This window comes from Salvelinus sp. IW2-2015, linkage group LG37, assembly GCF_002910315.2.
Source record: "Salvelinus sp. IW2-2015 linkage group LG37, ASM291031v2, whole genome shotgun sequence".
NCBI lineage: Eukaryota > Metazoa > Chordata > Actinopteri > Salmoniformes > Salmonidae > Salvelinus > Salvelinus sp. IW2-2015.
Window position 1 is genome coordinate 6,765,256 of NC_036876.1, and position 13,173 is coordinate 6,778,428.

A 13,173-nucleotide genomic window follows, 5' to 3' on the forward strand; every position below is an offset into this window, starting at 1 on the left:
CGGAGAGAGAGAGGCAGAGAGAGAGGACGAGAAAAGGGAGAGAGAGGCAGGCGAGAGAGAGAGAGAGGCGCGAGAGAGAAGGAGAGAGAGGAACAGAGAGAGAGAGAGGTCGCGAAAGAGAGAAGGCGCGAGAGAGAGAGAGGAGGCGCGAGAGGAGAGAGAGGCGCGAGAGAGAAGAGAGAGAAGGCGCGAGAGAGAGGAGAGAGGCGCGAGAGAGAAGAGAGGAGAGGCGCGAGAGAGAGAGAGAGAGGCGCGAGAGAGAGAGAAGAGAGGCGGAGAGAGGAGAGAGAGAGAGAGAGCGCGAGAGAGAAGAGAAGAGGAAAGAGAGAGAGAGAGGCGGCGAGAGAGAGAGAGCGCGACGAGAGAAGAGCGCGAGAGAGAGAGAGAGGGCGCGAGAGAGAGAGAGATGAGGCGGAGAGAGAGAGGGCTAGCGAGAGAGAGAGGAGGCGCGAGAAGAGAGAGAGGAGGGCAGAGAGAGAGAGAGAATGGGGCGCGAGAGAGAGAGAGAGGCGCGAGAGAGAGAGAGAGGCGGAGAGAGAGAGAGAGAGGCGCGAAGAGAGAGAGAGAGGGCCCGAGTAGAGAGAGAGAGAGGCGGAGAGAGAGAGAGAGGCGGAAGAGAGAGAGAGAGAGGCGCGAGAGAGAGAGAGAGGCGCGAGAGAGAGAGAGAGGCGCGAGAAGAGAGAAGAGAGTCGCGAGAGAGAGAGAGAGAGGCGCGAGAGAGAGAGAGAGAGGCGCCGAGAGGAGAGAGAGCGTGGGAGAGGTTAAGACAAAAGCCTCTCCTCTCTCTCGCACGCTCTCCCTCTCTTCCGACGCCTCTCCCTCTCTCTCTCTCGTGCCTCTCTCTCTCTCTCGCGCGGCTCTCTCTCCTGCTCCGTCTCTCTCTATGCCTTTCTCTCTCCTCGCGGCTCTCTCTCTCTCTTCGTGCCTCTCTCTCTCTCTCTCCGCGCCTCTCTCTCTCTCGCGCGCCCTCTCTCTCTCGCGCCTCTCTCTCTTCGTCATTGTATTGTTGTGAAGGGAGATGGAGAGGTGGGCGAGAGAGAGATGGAGAGGCGGGCGAGAGAGAGATGGAGTGGCGGGCGAGAGAGAGATTTGGAAGTAGGCGGGCGAGAGGGAGATGGAAGAGGCGGGCGAAGAGGGAGATGGAGAGGCGGGCGAGAGGGAGATGGAGAGGCGGACGCGCGCGAGAAGAGAGGGAGAGGCGCAGGCGAGAGAGAGAGGAGCGCGAGAACTGATTCTTCTGGAACTTATGTTGTAATGTTCACTGTTAATTTTTATTGTTTATTTCACTTTTGTTTGTCTACTTCACTTGCTTTGGCAATGTTAACATATGTTTCCCATGCCAATAAAGCCCTTGCATTGAATTGAGAGAGAGGCATGAGAATGGGGAGAGAGAGGGGCATGAGATGGGGAGAGAGAGACATGAGATGGGGAGAGAGAGGCATTTTACATTTACATTTAAGTCATTTAGCAGACGCTCTTTATCCAGAGCGACTTACAAATTGGTGCATTCACCCTTATGATATCCAGTGGAACAACCACTTTAGCATATAGTGCATCTAACTCTAGGCTGAGATGGGGAAGAGAGGCAATGAGATGGGAGAGAGAGGCATGAAGATGGGGAGAGAGTCATGAGATGGGAGAGAGAGTGCATGAGATGGGGAGAGAAGAGGCATGAGATGGGGAGAGAGAAGGATGAGATCGGGAAAGAGAGAAGGCATGAGAATGAGAGGGGCAGAGATGAGAAGGAGCATTGAGATGGGGAAGAGAGGCATGAGAAGGAGGATGGTGCGAGAGAGAGGCATGAGATCGGGGAGAGAGAGGCATGAAGAATGATGGGGAGAGAGAGGCATGAGATGGGGAGAGAGAGCAGGATGGCCGAGGGCTGAGATGGGGGAGAGAGAGGCATGGAGGGAGAGTAGGTGAGATGGGGAGAGAGAGGCCATGAGAATGGTGAAGAGAGGCATGAGATGGGGAGAGAGAGGCATGAGATGATGAGAGGCAGAGGGAGAGGGCATGAGATGTGAGGAGAGAGCATGAGATGAGGAGGCATGAGAATGATGAGATGTCATCGAGATGAAAGAGAGTCATGCAGATGGGGAAGAGAAGAGGCAATGAGTGGGAGAGAGCAGCGCATGAGATGGGGAGAGAGAGGCATATGGAGATGGGGAGAGAGAGGCCATGAGATGGGGAGAAGAGAGGCAATGAGATGCGGGGAAGAGAGAGGCCTGAAGATGGGGAAGATGAGAGGTTCATGAGATGGGGAGAGAAGAGGCATGAGTGGGAGAGAGAAGGCATGAGATGTGGAGAGAGAGGCCATGAGATGAGAGAGGCATGAAAGATGAGAGAGTCATTGAGATGAGAGAGTCATGAGATGGGGAAGAGAGAAGTTCATGAGATGGGGAAGAGAGAGTACATGAGATGGGGAGAGAGAGTCATGAGATGGGGAAAGAGAGTCATGATGATGGGGAGAGGATGAGATAGAGAGCATTGGGGAGAAGAGAGACATGAGATTGGGGAGAGAAGAGTCTGAGATGGGTGAGAGAGAGTCATGAGATGGGGAGAGAGAGTCATGGTGAAGATGGGGAGAGAGAGTCTGAGAATGGGGGAGAAGAGAGGCATGAGATGGGGAGAGAGGCAGAGGGAGAGAGACATGAGATGGGAGAAGAGAGGCATGAATGGGGAGAGAGAGGGCCATGAGATGGGTGGGGAGAGAGAGGCATGAGATTGGGGAGAGAGGAGGCATGAGATGGGGAGAGAGAGGCATGAGATGTGGCGAGAGAAGAGGCTATGAGATGGGGGAGAGAGGAGGCATGGAGATGGGGAGAGAGAGGCATGAGAGGAGAGGAGGAAGGAGGGAGAGAACAAATGAGATGGGGATGGAGAGGCAATGGATGGAGGCAATGGATGGGGAGAGAGAGGCATTGAGATGGGCGAGAGAGAGGGCATGAGATGGGGAGAGTAGAGGCATGAGATGGGGAGAGAGAGGGATGAGGCATGAGATTGGGGAGCAGAGAGGCATGAGATGGGGAGAGAGAGGCATGAGCATTGGGAGAGAGAGGCAAATGAGATGTGAGAGAGGGCATGAGATGAGAGGTAATGAGGTCATGAGATGAGAGGTCATAGAGAGAGGCTGATGGGAGAGAGAGGGCATGAAGATGGGGAGAAGAGTAGGCATGAAGATGGGCGAGAAGAGAAGGCATTAGATGGGGAGAGAAGAGGCCATGAGATTGGGGAGAGATGATGGCTATGAGATGGGGAGAGAGACGGCATGAATGAGATGAAGGGCAGAATTGAGGAGCATGAGATGTGGAGAGAGAGGCTAATTGAGATGAGGAGGCATGAGATGAAGAGTTCGAGAAGAAGGTCATGAGAATGACGAGAGATCATGAGATGGGGAGAGAGAGTCCATGAGATGGGGGACGAGAGTCATGAGATTGGGAGAGAAGGCATGGAATGGGAACATGAGATGGGGAGAGAGAAGGCATAGAGATGGGGAGAGAGAGGCCATGAGAATGGGGAGAGAGAGTCAATCGAAGATGGGAGAGAGAGTCATGAGAATGGCGGGAGAGAGAGTCCATTTGAGATGGGTGAGAGAGAGTCCATGAGATGGGGAGAGAGAGGCATGAGATGGGAGTAGAGGGCGACGAGAGGCATGGAAGCAGAGAGGATGAAGTCGAGTGAGGAGGAGGCATGAGATGGGGAGAAGAGGCAAATGCAGAATGGGGAAGAGAGAGGCATTGAGATGTGGAGAGAGAGTCATGAGAGAGGATCAGCGTGAGGGAGAGAGGGGCATGAGATGGGGCAGAGCAGAGGCATGAGAATTGGGGGGAGAGTCTGAGATTTGGGGGAGGATGAGGCATGAGATGGGGGGGAGAGAGAGGCATGAGAGGGATCCGCGGGAGGGAGAGAGGGGGCGTGAGAGCGGGGGGAGAGAGGGGCGTAGAGCGGGAGGGAGTGGAGGGAAGGGGCTATGAGAGGAGGGGAGGCGAGGGAGGGGCATGAGAGGTGAGGGAGGGAGGGGCATTGAGAGGGGAGGGAGGGGCATGAGTGGTGAGGGTGGGGCGGGCATTGAAGAGAGGGAGGGATGAGCATGGAAAAAAAAAGAAAAGGGGAAAAGGGGAAGGGGAAAAAATAAATTTTGGGGGCCCCAAAAAACCAGAGAGGGAGGGAGGGAGGGAGGGGAGGGGTAAGGGAGGGAGGGGCCAATGAAGAGGAGGGGGGGCATGAGGGAAGAGAGGGGCAATGAGAGGAGAGGGCATGAGAGATAGAGAGAGGCTGAGAGAGAGAGAAGGCATGAGGCGAGACGAGGATGAAGAGCGATGAGAGCGAGAGGATGAAGGATGAGAGTCGAGAGAGGGCCAATGGGAGGCGAGAAGAGAGGCATGGGAGCGAGAGAGAGGCATGAGAGAGAGAGAGAGAGGCAATGGGTACGAGAGAGAGGCAATGGGAGTGCGAGAGAGAGAGGCAGTTATGAGTAGCGGAGAGAGATGGCATGGTATAGCGAGAGAGAGGCATGTGGAGCGAGAGAGAGGCATGGGAGCGAGAGAGAGGGCAATGGTAGAGAGAGTAGAGAGGGCAAGGGAACGAGATGAGGAGAGCGGGTGAGGCAGTGAGAGCTGTAGTGAGAGAGGCATGGAGAGCGAGAAGAGAGGCATGAGAGCGAGAGAAGAGGCATGGGGAGCGAGAGAGAGGGCAATGGAGCGAGAGAGGAGAAGAGGCATGGGAGCGAGAGAGAGGCATGGGAGCGAGAAGAGAGGCATGGGAGCGAGAGAGGAGCTAGGAGCAAGAGAGGCATGAGAGCGAGTAGAGAGGCATGAGAGCGAGAGATGAGAGCGAGTAGAGCGAAGAGAGGCATGGGAATGCGAGTAGAGAGAATGGAGAGAGAGAAGGTGCATGTGAGAGCGAGAGAGAGGCATGGAATGCCGAGAGATGATGAGAGGCCATGAGATGCGTAGAGAGAGGCATGGTAAGCGAGAGTAAGAGGCCAGATGGTAGCGAGAGGAGAGGGATGGTAGCCGAGAGAGAGGCATGAGAGCGAGAGAGAGCATGGGAGCGAGGAGTAGGCATGAGAGAGCAGAGAGAGAGGGGCTAGAGATGAGAGAGAGAGGCATTGGGACGCGAGTAGAGAGGCATGGGAGCGTGAGAGAGGCATGGAGCGAGAGATAGAGGCCATGGAGCGAGAGAATGAGCATGGGAGCGTAGAGAGAGGCATGGGAAAGGAGATGAGAGAGAGGCATGAGAAGCGAAGAGAGAGTGCATGATGCAGCGGAGATGAGAGCGAGAGCGAGAGAGGCCCATAATGAGAGCGAGAGAAGGTCATGAAGAGCGAGAGAGGCAATGAGAGGCGATGAGAGAGGCATGAAGAGCGAGAAGGAGGCATGAGAGCGAGAGAGCGAGAAGAGGGCATGAAGAAGGCGAGTAGAGCGAGAGAAGGATGAGAGCGAGAGAGCGAGAGAAGGCATGAGTAGCGAGAAGAGAGGAGGAGAGGATGAGAGCGAGAGATGATGAAGAGAGGCAATGAGAGAGAGAGGCAAATGAGAGCGAAAGAGAGAGAGAGAGGCATGAGAGCGAGAGAGCGAGAGAGAGCATGAGAAGCGAGAGAGAGGTCATTGAAAGCGAGAGTAGCGAGAGAGAGGCATGAGAGCGAGAGTAGAGGCAATGAGTAAAGCGAGAGAGAGGCAATGAGAGGCGAGAGAGCGAGAGATGAGGCATGAGAGCGAGAGAGCGAGAGTAGAGGCATGAAGAGCGAGAGAGAGATGGCTGGGAGCTTAGATGAGAGGCATGGTAAGCGAGAGAGAGGCTGAGAAGAGAGAGAGAGAGTGCTTGGGAGCGAGGAGAAGGCCAATGGGAGCCGAGAAGAGCGAGAGTAGGCATGAGAGCGAGAGATGCGAGAGAGGCATGAGAGCGAGAGTAAGAGAGATGAGGCATGGAGATGCGAATGAGGAGCAGAGAAGAAGAGAGGCAATGAGAGCGAGAGAGAGGCATGAAGAATGCGAGAGAGAGGCATGAGATAGAGGCATGAGTAGCGAGAGGCGAGAGAGAGGCATGAGAAGCGAGAGAGCGAGAGAGGCATGAGAAGTGAGAGAGCGAGAAGAGGCTAATGGGAGGCGGAGAGAGAGAGAAGAGGCATGAAGAGCGAGAGAGCGAGAGAGAGGTCATGAAGAAGCGAGAGAGGGCATGAAGCTGAGAGAGCGAGAGAGAAGGCAGAAGATAGCGAGAGAGAGGCATGGTCTGAGAGAGAGGCTATGGGAGGCTGAGAGAGCGAGAGAGGCATGAGAGCGAGAGATGCGATGATGAGGCATGAGAGCGAGAAGAGAAGAGAGAGGCAATGAGAGCCGGAGAGAGCGAGAGAGAGGCATAGAGAGCGAGAGAAGAGGCAATTGAGATGCGGAGAGAGAGAGAGGAGGCATGAGAGCGAGAGAGCGAAGAGAGAAGGCATGAGAGCGATGAGAGAGGCATGAGAGCTGAGAGACGAGGCTATTGAAGAGCGAGAAGAGATAGAGAGGCTGCAGACGAGAGTAGCGGAGAGAGAGGCATGGAGTGCGAGAAGAGAGGCATGAGAGAGGCATGAGTGAGCGAGAAGTAGCGAGAGAGAGGCATGAGGAGCGAGAGAGCGAGAGAGTGCATGAGAGTGGAGAGAGCGAGAGAGGCATGGGAGCCCCTCTCTCTCTCTCGCGCCTCTCTCTCTCTCTTGTTCCTCTCTCTCTCGCGCCTCTCTCTATCACATTGTATTGTGCGTAGCAGCTCCATCTTTAGACTTTAGACCCTTAGGGTGTACGCTAAGTGTTGTACTGCCTAAATGTATGCCACTTAGTTGGAGAGTGTACCTATTTTTATTTTCCGGGGGAAACAATTCAATAGAAATCTTCTTAAGCCACGGATGAGTCTGTTAATTTGCTAATGAAGAGTCTCCATTTGCCCACAAACTAACAACCGCTTTGTAGTTTGGGAGTTTCTTGTCTCTTGGCTTTTCAATTACAATGTATAACTCCGCCAAGCAGAGAGGCCTAATGATGTAAAGGAGTCTCATTTCATAGTGCAATGTGTTTCTAGGCTTTTCATTTATCTGGAATTGGATTATGAAGAAAAACAGGGACTTGTGTGTACTGTAGCTCTTTGTTTCTACTAGCCGGCCAGCCAATTGAAAAGGGCCTTGAAAAAGCACCTGTTCTATTCATCAAATGGGTCATGTTTTCACATGCAGATCACTGGGCTGCCATTCCCGAAAACAACATTTACTGAGACTGATCCCAGGGTCAGAATGCTAAACACAGCCCTCAGAAATAAAACTTCCGGATGTATTCAATTCCACAGGGACATTGAAGAGGCGAGGTTGGATCTGTTTTGGTACTTTACAGTACCGGCGGCATATTTGTATGACTTATTTGTATGATTTGTATTCACGCCGCTATTCTTACTAATGTCCTCCCTTTTTGGAATGCTAATAGCTTTGTGCACATTTGATTAGCCTCGGGTTCAGTGAATACCAAGGGACGTAGCATTTGGGCTACGTTTAGGAGTCTAACCCTGCCCGAGGCATCCGTGGAAGTCAGACATCTGTTTATAGTCCGCTGGGTTCTCCTTCCATCCACTTCTTTCCTCTGATATTTTATACAGAACCGCTGCTGGATTCAAAGTCTGGAACTGCGCCCCAAAATGGCAACCTACTCCCTTATATAGTGCACTACTTTTGACCAGGGCTCAAAGGGCTGTGGTTAAAAGTAGTGCACTATTAAAGGAAGAGGGTGCCATTTGGYACGCAAACGCCCAAAAATATGCATGCAGCGCGATGAGGCCTTCGTCCCGGCGACCTCCAACGCATTGTAAATAGACGCATTAGGGGGAGACTACGGTGTCCGCGGCACAGGGCCTCACACGACTTACTTGGCCATCGCTTGCAATCCCTGCCCCTGTGTTTATTAGCAGAACCAATTACACCGGCTTAATTGGCCTTTCTTCGAGAACCCTGTTCCTGTGTGGACAGTGTGTGGAGAGTAGAGAAGCCCTCTCGCTTAGCCTCTTTCTCTTAATGAAAAGAGATACGGCCACAGTAAGAACGAGTTAAGTCTGTCAATGTCACTCTCGCTCTCAATCCTGGTCTCTCTCTCCCTRGCTTTCTCCACCTCTCTTCCAGCCTCTCCCTATTTCACTCATAGTCCCGCTTTCGCTTGTCTCCCTCTCTGCGTCTTCCTGTTAATGAGAAGAACCAGCGACAGTGGAGCGTCAGACTGAATTCTGGGATCCCTGATAGGTTGATCTTCATTTAAATTCCCCGGTGACAACGAGGGATGACAGGCACATCGCTCATGCCTAATTTGCGTAATAAAGATGAATAACACTTTTGTAAAAAAAAATGCAACCATTTTCCAATAGTCACTCCCACAAGGGGCAAGACTGTGTCAAGTTTTGTGCTGCTTGGCTTGGGAGAAAGTTAGGATGTATACTATAACGGACTATGAGTTTGAGTCAGGAAATAGTGACACTATGGTAAAGGATAAGATAGAATCGTCTCCATATCGATTTAAACAGAACGGCACTGAGCTGTAGTTAACAACCAAAACATCAGCCCACGGTCGACATTTATTGCACTCGAAAAAGGTAAACGTTTCAACAACAAATACACCTGATCTCTCTACCTCTACCCCACACTTGTCTTTTCCCAACCACCCGTTCTCCATCCAGAACCACAAAGTGCCGTTTGGTTAACGGGCTTTTGCCAGTCTGGAGTGGATCATAAGTGTTATTGCTGGCATGCCTCGGGCTCCTGCGAGTTTCAGCGAGTGCATTTTGACATCTGATGCAATTCACAAACAGGGAGAGAGCTGCTACTAGTACTAGTACCGCTACAGTCCCAATAACCAGCTCTTCTGTCTGGGAGATTCCATTAGAGATTTAAACACAGAAGGGGAATGAGACAGACCTCCTCTGGGGCTAAAGAAAATGGAAGAATGAGAGGGCCATAATTGTGTAGTGGGTGTATTGGCCACCATTGTGAACTCGACGCAGTAGGTAGGACAGTACTCTAAGACCTCTGGTTTCAACTGTGGTTTGTATGTCTGAAGTGGCGACTGCTATTCCTCTTTACCTGGAGCGAGTGGAAGACTTGACATTAATTGACCAATTATGTTCTTCTGAGCAGAGACAAAGGAAACCCGTGGAGCACAATGATCCTAGAGGATGGGAGGATGGGCATAGTCTTCCCTTAGTCTAAGGGGTTTCCATTGTTGCAAAGTGAACAAGTGTGAATTGCCAAGCGTGAAATGTGTGTGTGTGTGRGTCTATMWGTTGGTCCCCTTTGGGGGCCCCCTTACCTTCTGGGTGATTACATTGACCCACGGGGACGTACAGTTGCTAAGGTTGGGCCCTTGAGGGTCCCAGTATCCTTCGGGCCCCATACATAGATACATGGCCACGCCTGTGGAAGAAAACAAGACTCAGAGTTAGAGGCAATAGAGCAAGAATACAGGGATTCATATCTAAAAAGCTTTCGCTGCCAACGGTGACACGTGTGCTTCCAAACAACTTCATTCAACAGCCTTGTTATAAATAACTTCTTTTTTTTCATCCTCATACAATCTGTTGGTGTTTGTCTGTGTGAACATATACAGCGTGTCACTATAATTCATATCCGAATTAAACTACCATGTACCTTAAAACCAATTCCCCTTCGAGTGGAACTGACAGCGTTTTAAACTACTTTGCAGATATGAAACAGACCAGCATAACATCAGTAAAAAAATATTGACTTCCCAGTTTGTGCTACAAAAGCAACTTTATCAAATGTTTTGAAGAAGTTCTATTTGAAAATAATTATTATGACGTAGAGTAAGGCATTGTTCAACGCATGACTAATATAATTAGAAATAACATTTTTTTGGACAAACACACATATTTAGCAGATGTTATTGCTGGGTGTAGCGAAATGCTTGTCTTCCTAGCTCCAAAAGTGCAGTAGTATCTAACAATTCACAACAATACACACAAATCTAAAAGTAAAATAATGGATTTAAGAAATATGTACACTACCGTTCAAAAGTTTGGGGTCACTTTTGTCCATTGAAATAACATCAAATTGATCAGAAATACAGTGTAGACATTGTTTATGTTGTAAATGACTATTGTAGTTGGAAACGGCAGATTTTTTATGGAAAATCTAAGTAGGCGTACAGAGGCCCATTTATCAACAACCATCACTCCTGTGTTCCAATGGCACGTTGTGTTCGCTAATCCAAGTTTATCATTTTAAAAGGCTAATTGATCATTAGAAAACCCTTTTGGTGTTTTGCGGGAACTATTTAACGAAGCTGCCAGCTGAGGACTTGTGAGGCGTCTGTTTCACAAACTAGAAACTCTAATGTACTTGTCCTCTTGCTCTGTTGTGCACCGGGGCCTCTCAACTCTTTCTATTCTGGTTAGTTTACGCTGTTCTGTGAAGAYAGAAGAACAGCGTTGTACCAGATCTTCAGTTGTACCAGATCTTCAAATTTCTTCAGCATCCTGAGGTTGAAGAGGCGCTGTTGCACCTTCTTCAGCACACTGTCTGTGTGGGTGGACCTTTTCAGAACGTTAGCGATGTGTACGCCGAGGAACTTTAGCTTTCCACCTTCTCCACTGCGGTCTCGTCGATGTGGACAGGTGCGTGCTCCCTCCACGATCAGCCCCTTTGTTTTGTTGACATTGAGTGAAAGGTTATTTTCCTGGCACCACTCTCCCAGGGCCCTCACCTCCTCCCTGTAGGGTGTCTCGTCATTGTTGGTAGTCCAAAAAAATATTGGTATCAGGTTGTGAATCCCAGCTGGCCTGGTACATTGTTTGCAGCCTCCATTCGGGATGCACTGTTTCAGTTTCAATGACTCAATATTCTGGACAAAAACTGACAAATGTAACTAAGGCTGGGAATGTCAATACAATCAAACTAGCAAGGGTAATGATCACAAGTTAGTCATAACATGGCTAATAGGCTAGCATATCTATTTATGTAGCTATTTATTTAGCAAGATAAACACAGAGCCTAATGTACTGGGAGGATGTTGTCATTGTACGATGGGTGAGTGGCCGACTTCCCCCCCCCCCCATATCGTTTTTCTGTGGCTACAGCTAGAGATGCAGGTGTCATCTGGTTAGCATGCATTGGTAGGCAAGCTGCAGAAGGGCGAGCAGGCTACTATTCCCTATCATTTTAGCAGTGAAATGTTGATGGCTAACTATAAGCTGAGAGAAGGTTTATCTATTGTCATAAGGTGAATGCACCAATTTGTAAGTCGCTCTGGATAAGAGCGTCTGCTAAATGACTTAAATGTAAATGTAAATCTACTGTTCCCTGGTCAGATTTGAGCTCATCTGGCTCTGGCTAACAGACGTTCATCTTGTTGTTGATGATGTGCATAGGCAACAGAGAGAGAGATGCTTTCATGATCAACAGAACTGTTAAGTTGACAATAAGAGGACTCCCATGSTYTTTACATATMTMCAGAAATCCATTCAGGTGCATTTTGTGGCTTTTGGGGAAGTCATTCTAATAATCTAAAGTCACGCTACTGCCTGTAAACACACAGTCCAGTTCAAAGTTCAGTCTGTGTAGACTCCGGTCCTGGACAAGACAGATGTTTTTATGAGGTTTTATTTACTGCAGTGTCTATTAATTGTCCAAAAGCACAGCTGTTTTCCCACTCTGTATTGCTATAGAATGTTCACCAATGCCTTCCCCTGTCATTCCCAAACATTCTATGAATGTATGAATACCTGACCATACGCTTGTCAGATTATTTATTTTTTTACACGTAAACGGTCACATTCTTCCTGGGTATGTACATGAAGAGATTTGAATAAGATTTCATGTTTCTAAAATGCTGTCAGTTCCACTTCAATAATAACACACTACAAATAWATATAATTGGGATATGACAAAGGAATAGAATCTACTGGTTTCATCTCCACATGTTAAATGAAGTCCTAATTGTTTTGTGGTAGCACTTCAGGGCCTACAGAGGTATCCTGGATAGTGTGTGTTTCTAGTAATTAAGAGTTGAAGCACCTCTTCATGTGTTAAACGGGTGAGACAGTTGAACTCCGTGCAAAAATACACCAAACTGTGTTCCAATTAAGTCAGATATCCTGGAGTTCGTTACGAAAGGTCAATTAAGGGTGCCTGAGGGGGAGGACTGCTACTGACGGGGATGTGGAGTGACGTGTGTGTGTGTGTGTGTGTGTGTGTATGTCTTTTGGGCCACACAAGGCCTCTGAAACCAGGCCAAAAATGGGACTGTGCCCCCATCAGAGCTTCTACTTACTCTGTGTATAAACTGGGATTGTGTCTTTATCATCTAATCAACGACACTATCGGCCGGCCTAAAACAGTACACAGCAGTGTTCCAAATGGCACCCTATTCCTTACATAGTACACTACTTTTAACAAGAAACCTATGAGCCGGGATTAGGGTGCCATTCCCTTAGGGTGCTATTCCCTCTATAGTAGTGCACTATAAAGYGAATAGGGTGCCATTTGGGAGGCATGTTATGGTAAAGGGATACAGAGAGAGAGGAAATTGGGTTCCAAATGTGGGCTATGGCATTGATAGTGTTTATATTCAATCTGTGTATTTTTAACTTCATGACTCTGTCAAGGAAAAACGCTGGCCTTCGATTTGTACACGTCTATGGGCTAGAGGAGGAGGAGACAGACTGATAACATTAACTGATATAAACTTTGACTGACACATCGTTTCCTTCTTGGACGGCATTACGTTTGATGGGTTTATCAGATAGACCTCCACCTGAGGGGGGGAGAGAGTATGGGAGAAAGGTGGAGTGAGGATGATTGATAGAGTGACTGAGAAAGAGAGAGACCGAAAAAAAAAGATGGAGAGAGGGGAGAGAGAAAATAATGGAGAGAGAGATGGTAGGGATTTGAGGAAACTCAAAGCCGTCCATGCGTCTGCAAAGTCGTCTGAAGTGTGGTGGGCTTTAAAGAGAGACGCGCAGAGCGGTGGGGGTTGTGTGTCCCACATCCTACTGTACGCCAGCCATCGTCTGGATAGTGTCGCCAGTTAAACGAGGAGAAGGCGGCGAGAGACAAAACGTTCCCCACCCCTGGTTGTAACATTTCTGTGCTCGTATTCAAAACATTTCTTAAGTGCTGATCTAGGATCAGGTACCCCCTGTCCATACAATCTT

General features: G+C 49.5%; 1 protein-coding gene across 8 annotated transcripts in view; it reads right to left on the minus strand.

Moving 5' to 3' along the window:
- The window catches only part of LOC111960292 (adhesion G protein-coupled receptor L3-like), a 345,871-nt gene that overhangs the window by 92,669 nt on the left and 240,029 nt on the right, over positions 1 to 13,173 (minus strand). For all 8 annotated transcript variants that reach the window (XM_023982240.1, XM_070437819.1, XM_023982239.1 and 5 more), the window contains one exon: positions 9,312 to 9,415. In XM_023982240.1, the coding sequence (XP_023838008.1) occupies positions 9,312 to 9,415 (104 nt within the window). The remainder of the gene's footprint in view (positions 1 to 9,311; positions 9,416 to 13,173) is intronic.